The sequence below is a fragment of the Benincasa hispida genome, chromosome 1 (assembly GCF_027475165.1).
Source record: "Benincasa hispida cultivar pf3 chromosome 1, pf3_genome.v1.1, whole genome shotgun sequence".
NCBI classification, from domain to species: domain Eukaryota; kingdom Viridiplantae; phylum Streptophyta; class Magnoliopsida; order Cucurbitales; family Cucurbitaceae; genus Benincasa; species Benincasa hispida.
Genome location: NC_143478.1, coordinates 78,437,206 through 78,460,566, shown reverse-complemented (window position 1 = coordinate 78,460,566; position 23,361 = coordinate 78,437,206). Strand labels below are relative to the sequence as shown.

At 32.1% G+C, this 23,361-nt stretch overlaps 2 protein-coding genes and 1 pseudogene across 3 annotated transcripts; 1 reads left to right on the top strand and 2 right to left on the bottom strand.

The window, feature by feature from the left end:
* The first annotated feature begins 2,072 nt into the window (after nt 1-2,072).
* LOC120079059 (secreted RxLR effector protein 161 pseudogene) lies at nt 2,073-2,543 on the top strand (annotated as a pseudogene).
* Nucleotides 2,544-3,574: 1,031 nt separating this feature from the next.
* LOC120071808 (putative GABA transporter 2) lies at nt 3,575-10,590 on the bottom strand. 2 transcript variants are annotated; one of them, XM_039024197.2, is made up of 7 exons: nt 10,374-10,590; nt 10,002-10,232; nt 6,944-7,041; nt 6,009-6,195; nt 5,773-5,903; nt 5,417-5,653; nt 3,575-4,276 (listed from the first exon to the last, which is right to left on the bottom strand). In XM_039024197.2, the coding sequence occupies exons 1-7, from the start codon at nt 10,462-10,464 to the stop codon at nt 3,887-3,889; spliced, it is 1,365 nt and encodes a 454-aa protein (XP_038880125.1). In that variant the 5' UTR covers nt 10,465-10,590; the 3' UTR covers nt 3,575-3,886. The 2 variants fall into 2 exon arrangements, with proteins under 2 accessions (XP_038880125.1, XP_038880133.1); XM_039024205.2 differs by having other exon boundaries at nt 6,009-6,105; nt 10,374-10,545.
* Nucleotides 10,591-20,554: 9,964 nt separating this feature from the next.
* On the bottom strand, nt 20,555-23,118 carry LOC120073392 (high mobility group B protein 13-like). The gene is made up of 8 exons (XM_039026232.2): nt 22,583-23,118; nt 22,278-22,400; nt 21,901-22,172; nt 21,701-21,806; nt 21,534-21,599; nt 21,193-21,461; nt 21,022-21,106; nt 20,555-20,913 (listed from the first exon to the last, which is right to left on the bottom strand). The coding sequence occupies exons 1-8, from the start codon at nt 23,024-23,026 to the stop codon at nt 20,791-20,793; spliced, it is 1,488 nt and encodes a 495-aa protein (XP_038882160.1). The 5' UTR covers nt 23,027-23,118; the 3' UTR covers nt 20,555-20,790.
* Between the last annotated feature and the right edge of the window lie 243 nt (nt 23,119-23,361).

Below are 23,361 nucleotides of genomic sequence, written 5' to 3'. Positions count from 1 at the left end.
CAAGAAGATGATTGATAGCTCGTGTTGAAATGGACTCGAACAGGTTGTTCCCGCTCAAACTAGAAGGTTTGGAGTTATGTTTCAAAACTAATGTAGATCAAGACCCCACATGGCTTTGGCATTTGCGATATGCCCACTTGAATTTTAAAGGTTTGCAAGTCCTTTCTCTGTAAATGGTGGTTGGCCTTCCCAAAAATTTTCCTCCCACAAAAGTATGTGAAGATTGTGTTGTTGGCAAACAACATCGTGAGAGCTTTCCAAAAGGCAAAGCATGGAGAGCACGTAAATCCCTGGTGTTGATTCATTTTGACATATATGGCCCATTAAACCCAGTATCAAATGGGAAGAAAAAATATTTTATTTCTTTCATTGACGATTTTTCTAGAAAAACTTAGGTTTATTTCTTGCAGGAAAAGTCTGTTGAAAATGAAGTTGGGAGAAAAATCAAAACCCTTCGAACGGATCGTGGAGGAGAATACATGTCACAAGAATTTGAAATTTTTTATGCTCAACATGAAATTCAGCACCAGTTGACAGCAACCTACACACCTCAACAAAATGGTGTTGCTGAAAGAAAAAACCGTTCAACATGGTTCGAAGTATGATTGCAAATGGAAGAGTTCCAAAGAAATTCTGGCCAGAAGCAGTAAATTTAGGTGTTCATGTTTTGAATCGAAGTCCGACTTTTTTTGGTGAAAAATATGAATCCTTAAGAAGCTTGGAATGGGCGTAAACTATCAGTTGATCACTTTAAAGTGTTCGGGTGCATTGCATATGCACACATTCCTGACGAGAAGAGAAGGAAGCTAGATGACAAAGGTAAAAAATGTGTCTTTCTTGGCATTAGTGAGCAATCAAAGGCTTACAAACTATTCAATCCAATCACAGGTAAAATTGTAATTAGCCGAGATGTTATATTTGATGAACCAAATACTTGGAATTGGATAGAAGATACTCTAGAGCAACAAACAGTACCTGTGAATTTTGAAGACAGTGATGAATCTTTGACACCTCAACTTGAAAATCCAGTACAACAATCAGTTGAGCTTGAGGCTATTGAGTCTCAAACAGGATGTGCAAGTTCTTCAAGATCACAACGAGTTAGAAGGAGACCAACATGGATGGAAGATTATGAGGTTAGTGGTGATCTTTCTAATGAGGCATTTGTCCATTATACTTTATTATCAGAATGTGATCTATTAATTTTTGAAAAAGCTGTCAAAGATATAAAATGGAAGCAGGCCATGGATGAAGAGATTAAGTCGATTGAGAAAAACAACACTTGGGAGCTATCAGAACTTCCTAGAGGGAAAAAATCCATTGGTGTTAAATGAGTTTACAAGATGAAGCTGAATAAAGATGGCCAAGTAGACAAATACAAGGTTGGTCTTGTTGCAAAGGGGTACAAGCAACAAATTGGCATTGACTACAATGAAGTTTTCGCTCCGGTTGCAAGACGTGATACGATTCGAATGGTGTTAGCATTGGCAGCACAAAGCAATTAAAAAATTCTTCAAATTGATGTGAAATCAACCTTTCTGCATGGCAACTTGAATGAAGAAGTTTACATAGATCAACCTCCTAGATATGTTCAACAGAGTAATGCAAGAAAGGTATATTGCTTGAAGAAGGCTTTGTATGGATTGAAGTAAGCTCCTAAGGCTTGGTACAGTCAAATTGAGACCTACTTTATTAAAGTTGGATTTGAAAAATGTCCATATGAACATATTCTCTTTATTAAATTCCAACATCCAAACAAAATTTTGATAGTATGTTTGTATGTGGATGATTTAATTTACACAGGAAATGACTCGATAATGTTTGAAGAATTCAAGCAGCCCATGATGGCAGAGTTTGAAATGACAGATCTAGGGATGATGCATTATTTTCTTAGCATTGAGGTAATACAATCAGTAGCGGAAATTTTCATCAATCAGAAGAAATATGCATTGGAGATCTTGGACAGGTTTCAAATGGAGAATTGCAACTCAGCTACAACTCCAGTTGAACCCAATTTGAAGCTCACAAAGGACCATGAAGGAAAGAAGGTCAACAGTACTCTCTATAAGTAAATGGTTGGAAGCTTGATGTACTTAACAGCTACAAGGCATGATATTATGTATGTTGTAAGTTTAATTAGCAGGTTTATGGAATCTCCTACTGAGCTTCATCTCCTTGCTGCCAAAAGAATCTTACGCTACTTAAAAGGGACTCCTGGTCTTGGCATACTTTATCAAAAAGGAGAAAAACTAAACCTTTTTGGTTTTAGCGATAGTGATTATGCAGGAGATTTAAATGATAAAAAGCGTACTTCAGGATATGTTTTCATGCTTGGTTCAGGAGCTATCTCATGGTCTTCCAAGAAACAGCCATTATCTACCACTAAAGCTGAACTTGTAGCAGCAACATCATGTGCATGTCAAGCCATTTGGTTGAGGAACATTCTTGGGAATTTGCATTATAAGCAAGAAGAAGCATCTATCATTCATTGTGATAACACATCAACAATCAAGCTCTCAAGAAATCCTATCAAACATGGATGAAACAAACACATTGATGTAAGATGCCATTATTTGAGGGATCTTACAAATGATGGAATTATCAATCTAAGCTACTGTAAAAGTGAAGATCAAGTAGCAGATATTTTAACCAAGCCTCTCAAATTAGCAACATTTGTGAATCTTCGAAGCTTACTTGGGGTGGTTTCCTCTACTACTTTAAACTAAATACTAAATTGCATAATTTTAGTTTAAGCGAGGGTGTTAAAAATAGAATTGATTATATTTAGTTTCTTGTTGCTAGTCTTTAGGTTACTTTATTTGTGCTAATCTTGTGCTATTTGTTTTGGGTGGTTAGTTTGTTATTTATGGTTTACTTTGAGCCTATATAAGGCCTAATTTGGAATGAAATAAAGGTACTGCAGTTTTATATCACTTCCTCTCTTTTACTAGTTCTCTCCATTTTTTTCCTATAATTTAGGACACTAAGCAATGAACATCTATTTATTATTATTAATATTCATAATAGACTTTTTTTTTTTCAAAATCAACCCACAATTTAGACATTCTTTACAATTTCCATTCTATTAAAGGTAGCCCATAGATAATGGTCCAAGTCTGTTAGAAACTTCTATTTACTGCTATTTATGATTTCTATATATTGGGCTCATATTCGTTGCCCTCGTGTCCAATGTGTTGAGTTTCGATCAGATGATCCAGCGTGTGCGAGTTTATATGTAGCAATTTCATTTTTATGCGCCGAAGCCTCTATACATAGTTGATATCATTCTATCATAAATATATACAAGCATCTTTGACATTCTTTTATAGATCTTCTTTGATATGAAAAGATGTCTTTCTAGCTTGTGAATTGTAGTTTCTTTATGGTGCTTGTTTCGATTAATGAACCTGTTTTCTTAGTTCATCCATAGAGGAAGCTTAGTTTTGACCATTTTTTTTTCCCACAAGAATAAACATTAAACCTGTCACATTAGGAGTATAAAAGATATATACGAAAACACACTATCAAAAAAGAATTCTAATTTACAATTATTCTCTATATGGACATCATTCCCTTTCACCCACTTGGTAAACAAGATATGTGCTTTTTACTGTACCCACTAAATTTTGCCACCTACATTATCCTTCTTTTTCAATTACCACAGTAATGATATAACTCCTCATAATTTTAACTTTCTTACCCCTTTCCTTATACAACAACACATCATCAAATGCTCCCTTTGGTACTTTAGATACAATCAAATTTCATCTCCTCGTAGAGTAGTAAAAATCCCCACCCTATTTCAAGGGTGGTAAAGATACACCTAGTTTGATCAAAACAATGACAATAATAATATGTTGTCATATATACCTTAGACGCAGATGTTTCAATCGACGACGTCATTGCTAAAGAGCTTGAACTGTTGGGCATCGAGAATGAGCTTTCTAATAGAAGAGAAAGCACCCATGAGACCGACTCCGGAGAAGACGACGATGATGATGAGATTGGTGGAATAGGTGAGGGAAGATTTAGGAGGGTTGTGGGTGATGTTGTAAAGAAGCATTGGCAGGATGAAATCAAGAGGAATGAAACCAATAGCACCAACCACAGCACTGATGTCACCAAAGAAAGGAAGCATTGCAGCAAAAAAGCCACACATGATCATGTATAATGTACGAAGAATGAGCCTTGGAATTAGGTTTCTTTTGGAGAACATTCCTTTCTTTACATCTGCTGATTGCTTCTCCATTATCTCGTATGCCACTTGTGAATACACCTACAATTATACGGTAGTACATCTTCTATTCAATATTTGACATATCATTTGAGTAATATAAGAAAACATTCAATACTATAGAAATATGAAAAGTTTTAAGTACCATAGAGTATTTTCAAACTACTTCTATTTATTGTTTATTGTATGAGCATGTTTTTTTTCCCTTAAAAATAGTGTGGAGTTTATTAGTATTAAAAAAAATATTTATGAAAGAAATTTTTTAATGTGAATGATATTCTTGTAATACCAAGAGTTTTTCCAATAGTTTATTATTTTATTTCATCAATCCTATAAATTTATTAAATGTTTCCTTTATTGCAGTCCGTGAATGACAGTAGTATGAACCATTTTCAATGCACTATTAATGATTTTTTATACAAAATATCGACACATTCAGATGTTTTTTTTTTTTTTTTTCCTTTTTAAATTTTGTCTATGGTGTAAATCATTTTTTTTTTTTGGAAAATATCAGAAATAACCTTTCAAGTTTCACTTTTTAAAACTAACCCGCTTTTTTTTTTCTTTTTTGAAAATTTCATTAAAATAATTTTTCTCGTTGCTTTTCAGCAGAAATTGACTACTGAAATTTGTATAAAAAGTTAACTTTTTCAATTTATATCCAAACTATCGAACTTTTGAAATTTCTTGATGAATCTTGACTAAGATGACGATCGAGATTCACATAATTTTTCCAGTTTTTACTTAATCTTATTAAATTTTCCAAAATTTAACAATCACACTACCAAATATTACGAGAAATTTAAAAAGATAATTGGCAAATTCATTTAGATAATCAAGAAATCAAATTGAAAATGAGTGAAAACATAAATTGAGTGTAAGATTTGCAAGATTACACAAGATTTTATATAAGATTTGGGAAATATTACAAAAAAAAAAAAAAAAAATTGAAAAGAGGTAAGAGTTGATATATAAGATTCGAAAAGATGACATAGTATTTAAAAAAATGATGTGGATATCGTTCCATACCGAACAAAATTTTATGGAGGAAGTCTGATCTCATTTTAAAATCTATTGGGCAAATGAAAACTGGAGCAACAAGTTTTTTCTTGGAATATTTGATAAGGAAGCGACAGTTGGAGATGATAGTAGAAGAAATATGAGAGAGATGAGTAGACTAACCAGAGCAATGGCGAGGAGTTGAAGAAGAACAAAGATGACAGCAAGGCCCAGAATCCAAGTAGGAGCCAATGAAGGCCCCTTGTCCGGCATCAAACTCTGCAGTATATTAGACGTTGCCTTATTTCCAAACACCCAATATCCTGACCCACCGATTGCGTAGAAGCTTACAAATATCACACCATAACACATTATTAACCCTTTCACCATCTTCCCACTTGCTGGAGCTGCCAGAGTTGCCTGTTCAAACCCTAAAATCGTTATCAAACCGGACCCTCCTAAATCTAGATCAATTCATTCACAATTAAGTTAAATCAGGTAACTAGCCTCTCACGTATTGAAATATATACTTATTTTACTTGGATTTCAGGCAGGATTCCATTCCCAAAAATAGCTGCTAAAATCGAAATGGATGTGAAAGCACTGAACACCCTTGCTTTTGGTGATGATTCTAATGTATATTCCCTTGTTGGAGCTTCTTTACTTCTTCCTTCAAATTTCAATCAATCGATCAATCAAACAAAAGTTAATGTGTATATATAATATATTATGCATGTCAGCTTGTGCATACTTTGACTAAAAAATTAAGACATACCTGCAATGATACAAGCAGCGACAACAAGAAAAGTGTAGCCCAAACTGAGAATGAGAGAACCCAGATTCACATGTCTAAGAGAGTGGAAGCTTGGAAGCTGAGATAGAACGATCATCACCCCTGTTACTATTGCTATGAACTCGTATAGTTTCATCGATCCATTTGGATTAAGGCTCGTATATATTATCTGTTCATTTCATGTCATCCAAAACCAAATCAATTTTTCTTTCTTTTTCTTCTTTTACATTTCAGCTACATAGCATCTTACAATACATGACTTCAAAAGTACCTATCTTCAATAACTAAATTGTTACAAGATTGAAAGTTAGATTAAATAAAACTTTAGAGATTAAATTGTTACTTTTATGAAAATTTAGGAATTAAAAGTAATTTCTAACCAAAATTAAAAATGTAACCATTTATAGCCCACTTCATTATGAGGCCCCAATTATGATAATAGTTGTTCTTTCCAACTATTATAATATACAATTACTACAACATTATTATTAAACTTCCCAAACATCTCCTAATTATAGGAGTGTAATAATAATTTGACTAATTTATATCTTGGACCTATTTTAAAAAGATGGAAAAACGTTATAATCTTTAAAAGGTAATATATATATATATATTTTATTAATAAATCTTTAAAAAGAAATATAGACTAAGTGTGAATTAAGTGAGGGACCCAACTCATAAATACTCAAAAAGTGGGGGAGAAAAAAAAGAAGGAAACTCCAATACGAAACTTGCACAAGTTCTCATTAATGGGTCGACATTTCACACTAATTGTCGATTAAAGCAAAAATTGTAATTATTAATATTTTGAAAATCTGTGGGTGAAGCTTGTAAGAAATAAATAAGAATGAGATTGATTTGATTACCATAAGAAATTAATGATGAAATAATAGGAGAGATTGAGAGATAACAGAGACCTCAAGGCATTGACCCGCAAGTAAAATTGCTCCAATTCCAACTCCAGTATTGATCGCCGTTTGAATAAATATTACAAAGTAAAACATCCATCCAGATCCTGTACTTCAAAATTACCTAAATAATTACCATCAATTCTACCAAAATAACATTAATCGTAATTAAAATCATACAAATATGTACCTTTAGAAAATGATTATTTGAATTCAGATATCAAAACATCATCCACTTTTGCATATAAATTATTATTAAAAATTCTATTATCATTAACTTAGTGGTCTCTTTACTTTAGCTCACATGGCAATGCTTCTCTAATTTTAATTTTTAACACTTTATCTTTTCAAAATACAATGATTAAGCCCTCAAGTTCAATTTAATGTACTTGATGAGATTAATATTAACACCATGCTATATAACAAAGTGAAGAGATTGTTTAACACATTAAGTAATACTATCGATTATTATTCTAAAGGTTGATGGTTCAATTTAATCCTGTTGATTTTTTTAAAAAATCAAATAGAAAGGCTAAATCATAAAAGAAAATAAAAAATTAAATACAACTATAGGTTTAAATATCAATTTGGTTCTTGTATTTTCGGTCTTGGTTCAATTTGGTTTGGGTTCTTACAAAAATGTTCAATTTAGTACATATACTTTCAAAATATTCTTTTAAAATATAGAGATAAAAATGATCACTTTATGTACGTATAGAGACCAAAATAAACATTTTGAATAGAAATGTCCTTGCACCCTTTTCAATTTCCATCTCCACGAAAATTTTCGTTTATTTTCGTGGAGATCAAATTTCCTACCGGAGAAATTTTTCATTTGTTTTATTAATTCAATCTCAACCAAGTAGTTTTTTTCTTTTTTTTTTTTTCAAAATTTTCAATGTTTAAATTGATCCTTCACAATACAATTTCAATTTAATATATATATTTAATTTTCTAACAAAAATAATAATATTTCATGTGCAAAAATACAATTAAAATGTTCAATTCTCTTCATTTTTAAAAAGTTAAAATTTCAATACAAGAGCATAGTGTTCAAGTATTACTAACATTTATAGATCTAAAAGCACAAAATATATATATACATATGTAGGTATAAAAGTGTGGCAAGACAGAAAATCGAGGTGGGATCAAGGTTGAGGAATATAATCCCCATCTATCTCCATTTAGCCACCCATTTCATATGTAATCGAGAATCTCCCACTCCATATAGGGTGGGTCTCCACAAATTGAATGTACATCTCTAATTTTAAAAGTACAAATACCAAATTAGACTTAACATGAAAATACATAAAAAAAAAAAAAAAAACATTGAACATCTTAAAAGTATATAAATCAAAATAGTATTTAAACCACGAAAATATTATCAAAACACTAAAAATATATGATTTAGATTTTCTGTACATGTTTGGAGAAAGGGAGACATTGAGGTTAATAAATAGTAGGCCCTTTTTTTCTCTTGAGATGCTATAAATAGTAGGTATGGTATGAGGTGAGGTGTGAAATAAAACTGGTATATATATGAAAGAGACAAATATGTGAATTTCATTTGTGAACTATATTCTAAAATTATTTGAATATGCATAAGAGTAATTTAGCAGTGGAAACCTTACAACCCCAAATCATTAATGTATTAAATGCGGTTTCTATAGTCCAAAAGCTTATGGAGTATGCATTTCCGCGTGGATTAATGTCTCTCTCTCTTTTTTTTTTTTACCCACCAAACCAATGTCACCATTTCCAAATATATACCTTTAATATTCAATCTTCAAATAACATATATGTTACAAATTTTAATCTCAATTAATGATACTACAAAATCTAGTTTGGTAGTTTTTTGAATTTTCAAATTCTTTTTACTATATCCCTATGTCGATTCAGGCTCTTTTTTATTGAGGGACTTCGCAGAGTTGTATTTTATTAATCATTTTACCTAAATCTTAAGAAATCAATTTTTATGAAGTAATTATTCTAAAAAAGATTAATTAAGTATTTAGAAAATTTAGAAAAATTTTATTAAAATGACTCTTTTGTGTACAAAATTATTTTCTAAAACGAGAAACATTTAAAAATTTAAAGAAAAAAAATAAGTATTTATTGTGTTTTTTTCTTTTAAAAGTTACACTAAGAAAATCTAGGTGGGAAAACTCTAACCATGAATATCCAACACCTAAAATAAATAAATAAATAAGAATATAACATGTCGTCATAAATATGACATTGTGACATATTTCTTAAAAGATTTCCATTATAAAATGATGAAAATGAATTTTTTTTGTTAGTGCAACAAAGTGTGAGTGGAAAATTCCACTATGAAACTTCAAAAGAGTAGGTGTCAATTACAAAAAAAAAAAAAAAAAAAAAAAAAAAAAAAAAAAAAAAAAAAAAAAAAAAACTATATATATAAAGTAAAAGTATTATTTTGGTACTATATGTTCATTTTTGTAATATTTAAATTATCTAATTTTAATATATATACTTTTAATAAATTTTAAATTTGAACTATGTTAAGAAATTTTTGCAATAAAAGCTTAAAAATTTAAGATTTATTAGAAACATATGAACTAAAATAGTCTAAGGACGGACAAATTTCAAAATATAGAGACCAGATTAATAAATCAAAGAACAATCTCTCTTATTTACACATAAAAAAAATAAAAATACCATTCTTAAAAAAAATCAAAGTATCGCATTTATATTGATTAGTAACTAAAATAAGTGCAGTCCGATTATACCCAAGTTTTAAAAAATAGAATATCTACCGAATTGAATTCACTATGCTACAAGTCTATACTATAATAATATATATATATAATAAGGACCTTTCACTTTGGCATCATTACTTTCCACTTTCCAGAAGTAAATATAAAAACAAATATTAATGAATTACAACTTTTTCGAGTATTTTACGTTTCTAAAACAGAGAATTTCGGAGCAGAAAACTAAACCTATTTTTCTTAATATAGTTAAAACAAACCTTTTGCAAATCGAAATTCGCCGGAAAATGAAGAGGAATAAACCAATTATATATATATAAAAATAAAGTTACCTAACACGTCGGCGGCGAGTTCCCGGAATCGGATGTGGCGGCGCCCGGCTTTCTCGCAGTGATCCAGAACCTTAGACATGAGGAAGTACGAATAGAAAGTCACAACCGCCATGATCGTCAAGCAGAAAAACCCTAATCCCCAACCTAATCCTCTGAACGCGTACGGCAGCGTTAGAATCGTCGGTCCGACAATCGCCGTCGTTAAATGGAAACCGGCATGCCACCATTCCCCTGCTTAATCGTCAATTTCAAAGAAACTTAATCCATCGATTTATGATAAAATTACTCTCGCTATTTTTGAATTTTCAGAGAATCGAAAAAAGTGTGAAAACAGAGACGATCGCAAAATTGATCTCTTCTTGTTTGCATTACCTTTGGATTGGAGGACGAATGTTGCTCCGGCGTCGTTTTGGCGTTCGGCGTCGGTGAATCGGTCGTCGTTGATCGGAGGCTGATTCACCATCGTAGATGTCGCCGTCGACGGACGGTGGAATCCAGGGCCGGTGGAGAAAGCGAGGCGAAACTGAAAATTGAAAGTGCTGGAGCTGGCAACTGATATTTAAAGATGGAATAAGTCAAACACATCATTTTTCCGCTTTTTTCTTTTTCTTTTTCCTTTTCGTTTAAATTTTGGTTTGTCGTTTATCCAGTTGGCAAATTGTTGTGTTTCCATACATTCTCATTTGGATCAACTCGTGGTAACATGCTTTTCAAAAAATTCATTTTTATTTAAATATAATTTCAAACATTTCAATTTCTTTCCAAATAATTTATTTTTAAATTAAAGGCTTGAATTTGTATTCCACATATACCCTTAAAAAAGATAAAAAATATATATTCAAGAAATAATCAATTATTTAGTTACTAAAAAACGCATTAATTATTGAGTAATTGAAAAAAATATATAATTTTTTTTTTATTTCGTTAGATTTGATTACCTACTTAATCTCAAACCTTAATTTAAACCAATATTATTATTATTATTATTATTTTAAGTTAAAAAAAAATTGTTATTTTGATTGAGATTGATTCAATTATCTACCTAATTTTAAACTTTAATTTAAAACAACATAAAAGAGAGAAGGAAAAAAAAATAAAGCAAATGAAAACACAAATCCAACATATTTATCCTCATGCCTCTTTTCCATTACTTTATTTGTTGTTTTCTGCTTCATCTTTTATTTTCATACGATTTCTCTTCAATATGTCATAATCAATAGAAATTTTGTGTGCATTTACAAATTTAAATGGAGAAAAAACTACATAAACTCATAACAATAAATTACAATAAATCTCCCTCTTTATCTGATATTTATAGACATAAAGCTATAAAAGCAGAACATGACATCAAACAGATTATCGAAGATTGACAATTTGAATTCCTTAAATCTTCAAAATTATAAAATACTTGTATGTTAAATATTGAGAATTGAAAAAATTAGTTGTTATTTAAACCTTGAATTAGACGAAGATGTTAGCTTTATATAACCATCCAATAAAAATGACAAAAGAGAAAATTAAAAGCTTCCTCGCTTAAATATCATTAAATGTAATACATTTTTTAGATAGTATAGTGTATAATCCCTATTTTGGGATGATAAGAATGTCGGCAACCAATTTATGTAAATGACAAATTGTGGAGTATATTTCTTTTCAAATTTAAAAATAATACTCAATTATATTTTAAAATAAAATTCAGAATACTTATTCAGTTCAGGACGTTAAAATAAAACTATATTTAGTTGAATTTTTGAATGTTTAATCAACAAAACATAATCTTGGGTGTCCTATTAAACTATTTATGTATAATACTCTAAAAAAATATTTATAAATTTTAGATTTTTTTTTATATAAAAAATTTAAGAAACCATATAGTATGAAGGGTTAGAGATCCAAAACTTTTGACTTTTAAAAGAATGAGATGCCTCTCAATGTCGGCATACATACATACAATCATTTATTATAATATTATATTTTATATATTAGATATTATAAAGCAATTGGATGTTACATAAAACATTAAAATTTGTCCCACAAAAAAGAGAGAAATACTGAGGAACAACATTTATATTTTTCTGGAAAAAAAATACTTATATTTTCTTTCTGAAGTTTTTTTGGTGCATTATTTTTTGGATAAAGTTACCTGAATGGGTAAAGTGTAAAGCAGTAAAAAAAAAAAAAAATAAATAAATAAAATCGATAATAATGATAAAGCAAAATGATAAAAGTATTCATCATTTGCACTTGCAAACACTAGATCAATGGCCTGTCAACTTGTTGTATAAATTCGGTTGATATCAAGAGTTTTGATTCCTCAATAATATAAAAAGAAAAAAAAAAATTAAAAGAACATCGAAAAAGAATACATGTGATATGGAAGATTCAAAGAAAAACAAGTTAGGCTTATGTTGAGAGTACATACAACTCAATGTTGTGACGGATAGGCTTAGAACTTCAAATTAAAAAACTGCACCAGCATAAATCATGTAAAAAAAAAAGCACATTTGTTTTATAGCCAAATTGCATAACGTTAAAATTACACCATATTTGTCCATTTTTCCACTACTCGGATAGTCTTATTCTTTCCTCTGTTTTTACATAATGGGTATTCAACCTTATCCTTATTTCATGTCTACCCCATTTAATGGTTAATTTTTTTTTTTTAAAGAGTAATATTTGGATGTAAGATTAGTTGCACTTATCCCTATGTATCTCGTTTTTATTGATAAAAAAAATAAATTAAAATATTATCCGAAAAAAAAAGCATTTGACCAAAATGTTTGGACAATTTGGTATGGAAAAATTAAAAGGATACTGTCCTTTTAGAAACTATTTAGGAAAATATTGTTGTTTTCAAACTATTTGTAAAAATATTGTTGTTGTTGTTTTTTTTTAAATAAGTCGAGAATTGAAAATTCGACCTAGATAGGTCGAATTTTGAACCCTCGACCTTCCTTTCATTTGTACGTCGAACTTTGAACCCTCGACCTTGACCTTCCTCTATCAAAAGATCGTATTTCTAAATTTTCATAAGGTCCCCCTGGAATTCCTATCTCCTTCTTTTTGCCACTGAACTTCCCAATCAAATTCGAGAGCGAGATTATGAGAGAGAGCGAGATTTTGAGTGAGAGCGAGAGCAAGATTTTGAGCGTGAGTGTGAGCGAGAGCAAAATAGCGAGATTTTGATAGAGAGCGAAAATACCGTACAAATTTCCTTTTTTTTTTTTTTCCTTTTTAATTATTACACATTCCACCTTCTTCTTTCTAATCCTTTCTTTCTTTCTTTCTTTCTTTTTTTTTTTTTTAATTTTCCATTTTATAAAAACAATTTCTAAAAATATTTTTTTATTTTATTTAAACTATAAAAAGAATAAATTAACAAAAATAATAACTCATAAAAATAAAAAAAATGTAAATTAAATATCTCATTTATATAAAAATAATTACAAAAATCAATGTGTCCCACAAGGCGGACGTCGTCGATTTCGAGCTAGTTGTTATCGTCGACTTCGAACTTGAGGTTGCTCGGGTTCTTCTTGATGTTGCTCTGGTACCTCTGCAAGCGCTTCATAATATAAATATTCATTATGCTCTCCAAGACCCCGACCATGTCCATGCACGTATAAAGACGAAAGGACCAGCCTTTGAGTCATAATGTCCTGAACCAAATGCTGGCATCATCATCATCGAACTAACATAATCAGTTTGACTCTGCGTCTGCGTCATAGGAGCAACTCTTCCACATTATGTGCAACCTCATCAAACTCATCCTCTTCCTAAATAGGTCCTCTACGTCTAGGAGCTGGTGGAGGAACAATAGGTATATCGTACATGTAATGAATTTCCTCCATATAGCTTTGGTTGTCACTACATATAGCAAGAACCTGGTTCGGATCATTTGCAACCTCACGGAGTTTATTGTTGTTCGATCTCTGTGAATTATAAAACAATTAGACAATATTTAAAATAAATTTAAATTAAAAAAAATTAGATAATATTCATTCATTTACCAGATGACCCACAGCTGCTCCCGGACGAGTGACGTAGCGTCTTGTGATATTATTATACCAATGAATATATTATGGAGTGACATCTGTGTCAAACTGTTCAAGAGAAACCCCCACTACAATAAACCTTGCACGATAGTGCCATCACACTACCAAATGTGCAACTTTTTCGGACCAATCTCCAGTTCTTAAGTCAATATCATGCAGTACGGGTTCAGTATTACAAGGCGATGGGACATCTTGCTGAAAATCGAATTGTCTCATCACCCTGTCAGAAAGATGCCACTCACCAATGTGAAAACATATGAGAGGACTCATCGTCCGCCATATGTTTTGACCATTCGTACAAAAATAGGCAAAATATGCACAATAATTTTGTACGGCTCCCAAATAACCTGAAACACAAAATATTATATTAGAGAATATTAAAGACAAATATAATAAAAATGTGAATAAAATAATCAATTAGGTTTAGTGTAATGTAACTTTTCAGGTTGAAGCAGATCAAACATGTATCTATTATGGTTGACTACATGTGTGGCTATCCTAGTCACACAAAATTTGTCTTTCCACCTAAATTTTTAAATTGATAATTTAGAATTTAAATTAACTAGATTAGTGATATAAAAATTAAATTGAACTAAAACAACATACCGAGAACCGTAGGCTCGTCCAACTAACTGAGCGTCATTAACATGATGTAGCTGTGGAGCCATTGTCGGAAATCGCTCCCAAGCCCATAGTTGCAAAAGTATGAGAGGCCCAACTATCTCTCGAACCTCAGGTCTTGTTGCTTTGCATAGTTGTCTATACAACCATGCCAAGCATGCTCTACCCCACGAATACCGCCCTGCATCATGGAGGTTAGCTAACAGTGGCAGAAACATCAAGTGAACAAAATGACTTGATTTATCTGAAAACAGACTTCCACCCATCATTTGTAGTATATATGCTCGTGCATATCTTATGACAGTTTCTTCGTCTGCATCATCTGTGAGCTCACAAAATTGTGTTCCTAACCATATTAAACTTAACCTTGATCCTTTAATCTTGTTGGCAGGTAGAGTCGTACCGAGGTACAGTTGACAAACTTCTAACTAGTCATCGTACATCACTCCGGTGACCAGCTCACTGTCAACAGGTAACCCCAACAACACTTCTATGTCTTGTAGAGTGATAGTGCACTCTCCAACAGACATATGGAATGTATGCATCTCGGACCTCCATTTCTCGACCAAGGCTGTGATCAGATGCCAGTCCAACTGAATAAATCCTAATATGGCAACCCCATAGAATCCAGATGTACGCAGTAGCGGTAGTATTCGAGGGTGGAGCGGGATAGTGCGCTGGAGAACTGCCTCTCGACGTCTGCAAGATATTTCTCCAGTAGTACGATCTCGCCATACAACATATGATCAACAGGTCCACCCTACTGGTCGTACAAAACATCGGGATCAACCTGGGTTTAAAGCCATGATCTGAAAAAAAAATATTAAAATTGACTATAATTGAATAGTAGAGAAAAGTGTGAGGATAAAGAATAATATAAAACTTTATTGATTACAATAAAAAAATTGAATATACAATAGATTATTATAAAAAAATTAAATATACAATAAATTATATAAAAAAATTGAATATACAATAAATTATAATAAAAAAATTGAATATACCATAAATTATAATAAAAAAATTGAATATACAATAAATTATAATAAAAAAATGAATATATAATAACAAAATTATTTATTTTTCAATCCCTAACTATCTGGAGCCCGTCTTAGTAACGAAGGACACTTCCTTCGATTATGTCCTAACTGGTTACAAAATCCACATCGTTGTCAAGTGGCTGGTTCTGTCCAATCCATCTCGTTGTGATAACGTGAACTTTTCGGTCTACCAGGTTTTCTCAACAACGATGGATCAGGATGTAAGACGGGCATATTAGGGTGCGTGATCCAGTAATCTTCATGCGGTACAGGTTGAAATTGAGGAGAGTAACATTCAGCATACGTTGACAATTTGTAGTAGTCCTCAATAAAATCTTCGTAGTTTATGTTAAAATGTGAGCAAACGGCCATAAAATGCGAGCATGGAATGTCGAATGCTTGCCACTTGTTACATGAACAGTACCGCTCGGACCTGTTTAGCCTCAATATTTGAACGTTTCCTCCTTTAGCATTGAGACTATGACGTCCGGTCTTCACATGAAACACACATTCATACCAATCGTATGATTGTACTTTATGTTTATTAGATCGTGCAGCCCATTTTAGTATTATAAAATATGTTTGAAATAAATTGTTAATAAAATATATATATATATATATATATAAAATAATATTACCGGGTGTATTTATCTTGACGCTCCAATGCATCCCTTATTTCTTCTCTTCTTTTCTCGAAATAGTTCACGCATTTGAAGATATTATCTGAGCAAGAGCATTTATAGGCAACATTCGAGCTCCTTTGAGGACTCCATTTATGCACTCTGATAGATTTGCATCATCCACCCATATCTGAATCCTCCAACATGTGCTTGATTCCATTGCTCTAAACTAATGTAAAAAAAACTCAGACAACTCTGATTTATTTTTTTGATATCTTCAATTGCTTTGTTGAACTTTCGAATTTGAAACTAACACCCAGCATGATAAACATAATTTTTCAATGAATTAAATTTATACTTTTTATTGAAGTTGCTGACGATATGTCGTAAGCAGAAACGATAGTGACATTTTGGTCTCGTCCAACCATTTGCTGGATTGTTCTCTGCTGCAATTATACCAGCATGTCAATCTGAAATTAAACACACCTCTTCGTGTGTTACAATTTCTCTTAGGTGTTTCAGGAACCATCCCCATGAGTCTGCGGACTCTTCATCAGCAACGGCAAACGCAAGTGGAAGTAGATGGCTGTTCGAGTCAACTGATGTAGCAATCAACAGTTTTCCTCTATATTTGTCGTACAAGTGTGTACCATTTATCTGAATGATCGGTCGACATTTATTAAAATCTTTTATACAAGGACCAAATGCCCAAAATACAGAAGTTAGGATAACATAACCTTTAGTAAGCATTTCTTTAACTCTCCACTCTACGCGTGTTCTGGGATTGGTCTGCTTAACCATATATAACCATCTATGCAATAATTTGTAAGGCTCATCCCAATCATCGAACACTTTAGCCAACAATTTTCTTTTTCCCCCCCATACCGAACATGATATCCAAACTTTGATTTGATGTTGGACTGTAGTTGTGCCACACTGATAGATGGTTTTTCTCTTACGGCGTCACAAAACTCCAGTGCAATCATTGATGAATCCAATTACACGTGACTTTGACTTAGTTCTAATAAAAACATGTATGCTGCTCATCAACTTAGTGATCTCGAACAAGTCATGCGATTTTTTCTTTATTGCACGAAGTCTCCACTTGTAACCTTCCTCCCACTTCTTACACCGAATTGTCCAAATCATCGGTGTAGATTCAACAACCGCGTATGGTGCGTGACGCTTTATAGCAAAACATTTGACCGCGTGTTGTATCATTTTCTTGTCTTGACAAATCATTCCTTTATATAATTGCATATTGTCAATGTCCACAGGAGCTACAATTGGGTCATGTTCCCGAATGCTATCCAATACATTCATATTCAAATTATTGAATGTATCTGAAAGCATCTCATGTTCATGACCATCGAAATCCAACTCTTCAAATTCGTCATCCGTTTCTATTATGAAGTCTTTGTACAGGTTGTTAGCCGCCATATCTTCATTATCACATGGCAATGCAACTGACTCTGAATCAGGATTGATACATTGAGTTGGATCTTCAAACGGGTTAAATGATGTATCAGGATCCACCCCTATCATATTTACATTTACATACAAATGCACTACATTTGGCACTGGCATTGCCATTGAGAACATCAAGTTCATAGCTTGTGCATTCGAAATAGGGAATGACATATATCTTATTGATCCTGATGGTTCTAGATTGTCTACACTAACATCCCAACCATTTGAATGATTTGTTTAAATATAATTCTACTGTCAAGCATTTGCCTGCCATTTTCTAAAAAAAAAAAAAGGACAAACATCAATTTTTTGTATTATACTTTTTATAAGAAGTATATTAAAAAATATTAAATTTTTTAGTTTATAAATATAAACTTTTTAAGTTTTATGAACATCAACTTTTTAAACATAATAATAAATTAAACTTTTTATAACTATTTTCAAACATAGCAATAAATTAAACTTTTTATAACTATTTTTAAAAATAACAACAAATTAAACTTTTCAAATTAAAATGAGGTAAACTTTTTAAAACTATTTTTTCAAATTTAATACAAAATAAAAAATTAAATTAAATTAAAATTTTTCAAACTATTTTAAACAATATTTTCAAAGTTAATACTAGAAAATATCAACTTATCACAATAAACATAACAACAATAATTTTCATATGAATAAACTAAAATTTTCAAACTGAAACTATACTAAACTTGTTAACTATCACAATAATTTTGTATAAAACTATAAATATCAACTTCTTAAACATAACAATAAACTAAACATTTTAACACTATAAACATCAAAGTTAATACTAAAGAAATCAAATATCATATGAATAAACTAAAATTTCAAACTATATTAAACTTTTGAAACTATACTAAACTTATTAACTATCATGATAATTTTGTATTAAACTATAAATATCAACTTCTTAAACATAACAATAAACTAAATATTTTAACACTATAAACATCAAAGTTAATACTAAATAAATCAAATATCATAAGAATAAACTAAACTTTTCAAATATCATAAGTTCAACTCACAGGTTCGACGGTAGTTCTCTTTTTTCCTATTATTTGTTATCTGACAACAATTACAAAAAATTAAAAAAAAAAAAAACTAGAATCTATAAAAAAAATAATAATATAAGAACAAAAATAAAATTTATAATTATTCTTAAAAAATAAACATTTAGTAGAGTAATGAACCAATATAGTTGTGTGAGAATAATTTGTATTAAACGAAATACAAGAAGAGAAATGGAAATGGAAATGAGAGGAGAGGAAGATGATTTCGAAGGCAGTGAGGGGGCAGTGAGCTATGAAGGGGCAGTGAGCAAATCAAGGGGAGAGGAGTGAGAAAAATCAAGGGCAGTGAGTCTTAAAAAATTATCGAGGGAATGATTGAGGAAAAATGAAGAGGATGGTGGTTTAAAAGGATGTAGGTCGAGTGTCCACGAGTTTAGGGTGGTTGAAAAGGCATTAAGGCTATGGCAGATAGGCATGAATGAGTCAATGAATGCATGGAATCGGAGCAGGGGAATTGGATAACGTCAATGCATGCAGGGAATCGTGCAGGGGAATCGGAGCAGGGGCAGCTTGATGATATATATGCATTTTTTTAGACTTATGGAAAGCAAATAATTTCCATGTGGCAGACCACGTCAGCTGATTGGTTGGCCGTTTAATCCATGTGGCAGACTCAATCTCGCTCTCGCTCTCTCCTACAATCTCGCTTTCCATCTCGCTCTCTCCTACAATCTCACTTTCAATCTCGCTCTCTCCTACAATCTCGCTCTCTCTTACAATCTGTTTCACCCACTTATCTTCCTTGTCGAGGGTTGAAGTTTCGACTTATGTATGCCAGAATTTCAACCTTCGACAACCTAATATACAAAATTAGCGAGATTCCCTTCTAGAGCGAGATCCTAGTCACAAAATTAGCGAGATCTTCAACCCTCGACAACCCTAATTTACGTATTGTTTCCAAGTTTTTCTTTGTTTGTCGAGTTCTCAACGTTTGATCTCTACATTAGTCGAATCCTCAACCCTCGACTTTTAGTCTCGAAATCCCAAAACAACCTAAATATTTTCCTTTTTAAAATTGAGTTTTTGCCTTTTTTGGGTTTATAAAAAATATTAGGTTTTATTTTAGTTTTGTTTTGAAACATTTACACACTTTTTGGTCCCAAGTTTAAAAGTTTGTTTTAAAATTATACTTTTGGTCCCAAATTTGAAAGTTTGTTTCAAATTGGTCTCTAGATTAATTTTATTTCAGTCCAAACAAATAGTAGGCTTTTCAAAAATTTCCAGTAGGAGTTTCTAATAGTAAACTATATTTTTTAGTGTCTCAATTATTTTAAGTTCTTCCCTACTATTGTAGTGAAAAATAAAAAAGTTCATGGTTTAGTTTGAAAAATCATCATAAAAAATAAGGTTTTTTACACAAAATTAAGTTTGATAACACACAAATTTACTCTTGACTGACATTTACCAAAATTAATAAATTTTAACCAAAAATAAAAAATATAAAAACTCTAATTGCTAGCTTCTTAAAAGAAGATTGAACTGAACACACTTGTCTCTAAAAAAAAGTATACTGTCTTTAAGACAATAGTAAATATTATGTTAGGTCAGATTATGCTCATTTTGAAAATATTGAACCATTTGTCTAGTAGGTTTTTAAACGCGAGAATTTGATTAACTAATTTAAGGTTAATAAAAAATTGATGCAACTTGACAAGATTTAAGAGCACAAAACCGTTCTCATTAGAAGGTATCCCTATACATGCCTACCCCTAGGATGACGACTAAATGTTATAGCGTCAGAACTTTCTCATTAGATTCATCAATACATTCTTGAGAAATCAATAGAGCACAAAGAAATAAAACCAAGATTAGCAGCAACTAATCAAAATCCAGTAATTGTTAGAACTATTCAAACAACACTTGAACAGTGAAGGAAACTACTAACACATTTCCTATTGATCATCACCCTTCATTTCAGCAACACTTTTGTTGTATTCCTCTACTTCCTTCTTGTAAGCTTCCATGGCTTCTGCAGCTTTGTCATTCCAGATTTTTCGCTCCCCTTCACTTAGTTCCTATTAACCCCAAATCATATCACAAGAACAGACACACAACCAGAAATCAAATTCTTAGATGTTCTTTCTACATTACTAACACAAAAGATTTGCATCAAAAGTCCAAACCTTCCATTTGACTGATATCATTGCATTAACTGTGAAGTTGTTTACTCCAGGCCTCTCCTCCGTTACACTTTTCCTTGCTTCTTTGCTGCAATTAACACAATAATCAAGTTCAGTTCATAAAACTCTCAAATTTCAATTCTTCTTGGTAGAGAGGGTGTTTTGTCTTTCAACCTGAACAAGATGTAAGAGGATGCAGGCTTCTTTGGCTTGTTAGGATCAACAGCCTTCTTCCCTTCCTTCTTCTTCTTCTGGAGCTCCTCCTTTGTTTTCTTCATAATTGTCTCAGTTTTCTCTTTCTTCTTTAGCAATAGTAAAGCCTCATGTTTCTGAAGCTTCATTTGCTCTTCCTCTTCTTTCTTCAGGATTGCTGCTTCCTCCTCCTTTTTCTGCTTGTAAATTTCCATCTCCTGCATATACTTTTCCTTGTTCTTCTTTGCCATCTGCATATGTTGAAGAGTTAATATTGATCTTGGATGAAAACTCATGGACAAATTTATTCTATGAATCCTGACCTCTTCGTAAGGTCCTCTCTGTTCCTCTGTCATGTTCTTCCACTCCTCTCCTGCTATCTTCGCTACCTAAATGGAAAAAACAGTGGACAAATTAGACTACAAAAGCAAATTAAATCCCCCATACACAAACATAGAGAAATCCCAATTCGAAAAGATGTTAATCTAACCTCTAGAACATTCTTGTTTTCATCTAGAAGAGATGCACGTCTCTCATTTGAAAAGAGAAAGAATGCAGACATGGGTTGTTTAGGCTTCAATGGATCTTTCTGTTTCCTAAGGGGCATTTTATCAAACATTAGTAACGCACTGCAAAATTTCCAAGGTGTTTTAAGTTAACACAGAGGCAGAGTAAAAATATGGTATTTACTTCTTCTTCTTGTTCTCCTTCTCTGTTTCCTCTTTGAATTGAAGGTATTGCTCAAGCAGTTCCATGGCTGTCTTCTGCTTCTGCTCTTCTTCTAACAACTTCATCGCCTCACTCTCACGCTTCTCTTTAGAAGTGATTAGCAAATAGGATTCCTTTTCAGCTTGATACCTCTCCTCATATGGCTTTTTCTCCTCTGCTGAAACACTCTTCCATTTAGCCCCCAAAATGTTTGAGATTTCCTTAAACTCTGCCTCTGGATTCTCCTTCTTGATCTGCATCAGAGGACAAAGAGCCACAAATGTGAATTTCAGAGGTCATTACTTAACAGTTAATAACAGTCTTCATCATAATCAAGACTTATTGGCAGTTTAATCTACCTCGTTCCATTGATCTTTGCACCATAAGATGTAAGGTGGAGCCGGCCTCTTCTTTTCCGCATACTTCTTCTTCTCTTTCTTATCTTGTTCCTTATCTTTCAAAATTTGAATCATAGGGAAGTTCTGATTAAGAATGAACAGAATTTTCAACTATCGGAAATGGAAACCCTAAACAGATCCGAAGACTCCTCTCGGAGATATTAATTTATTCCATCTATATTAAACAGAAACGTAACATTTTCTTGTTTCATTTCTTCTCAGTTAAGAAAGAATCAGAAAGAAAAACGCGAGATTAAGAAACGAACCATAGTTGGTTTGAACTCCTTCAACTTCTGCAACTTCTTCAATTCGATCTGGAGCTTTTCCTGTTCTTTATCTTTCGTCTTAAGCTCTTCATCTTTCTGTTTAAGCATCTCATCTTTGGCTTTCAAAAGCTCCTCAGTCTTCTCCTTATCGAGCCTCAATTGTTGAAGCATGTCCTGCATTTCATGCAAATCTTTGTCGAAGGATTGCTTCGCCGGCTGCTTCTTCGCTGCGGCTTTGGATTTCGGTTTCTTAGCCGAAGATTTATTCTGAGAGAGGATCTCCCCTTCCGATTGTTGTGTTACTTTCGTAACCATGGATTCAGATTGTGTTACCTTCTTTGAGGAGTTTTTGTCCTTCAAAGGCTTCCGGCTGTTTCTTGGTTTCTTTGTGGGTCCAGCAGGTGCGCCCGTAATCGGAAGTTCAGCCGTGGCAGAATCGGCCATTGGAGAGAAATGAGAATGGAAACAGAGATAAACAGGGATCGAAGGTATAATGTCAAAAAATTGAAAGGATGAGAGAGGGTTTTATAAAGAGGGAAACGAGCACAACGGCCGAATTTGTTTCTTTTCAAAATTCAAATGAATTAATGAGATTGAGGACTTATTTTGAAATCCGGCGTTTCACTTCAAATACATTTGACCGTTAGTAAAGGTTCCTTTTTTGTAGAATAAAAATATATTTGAATTTTTTTATTGAGAAATGTTTGAAATTTATTTAAGAAATGCATACTTGTTAACTTATAATATATTTGATGGTTGGTAAGGCATATGGCTAGCTG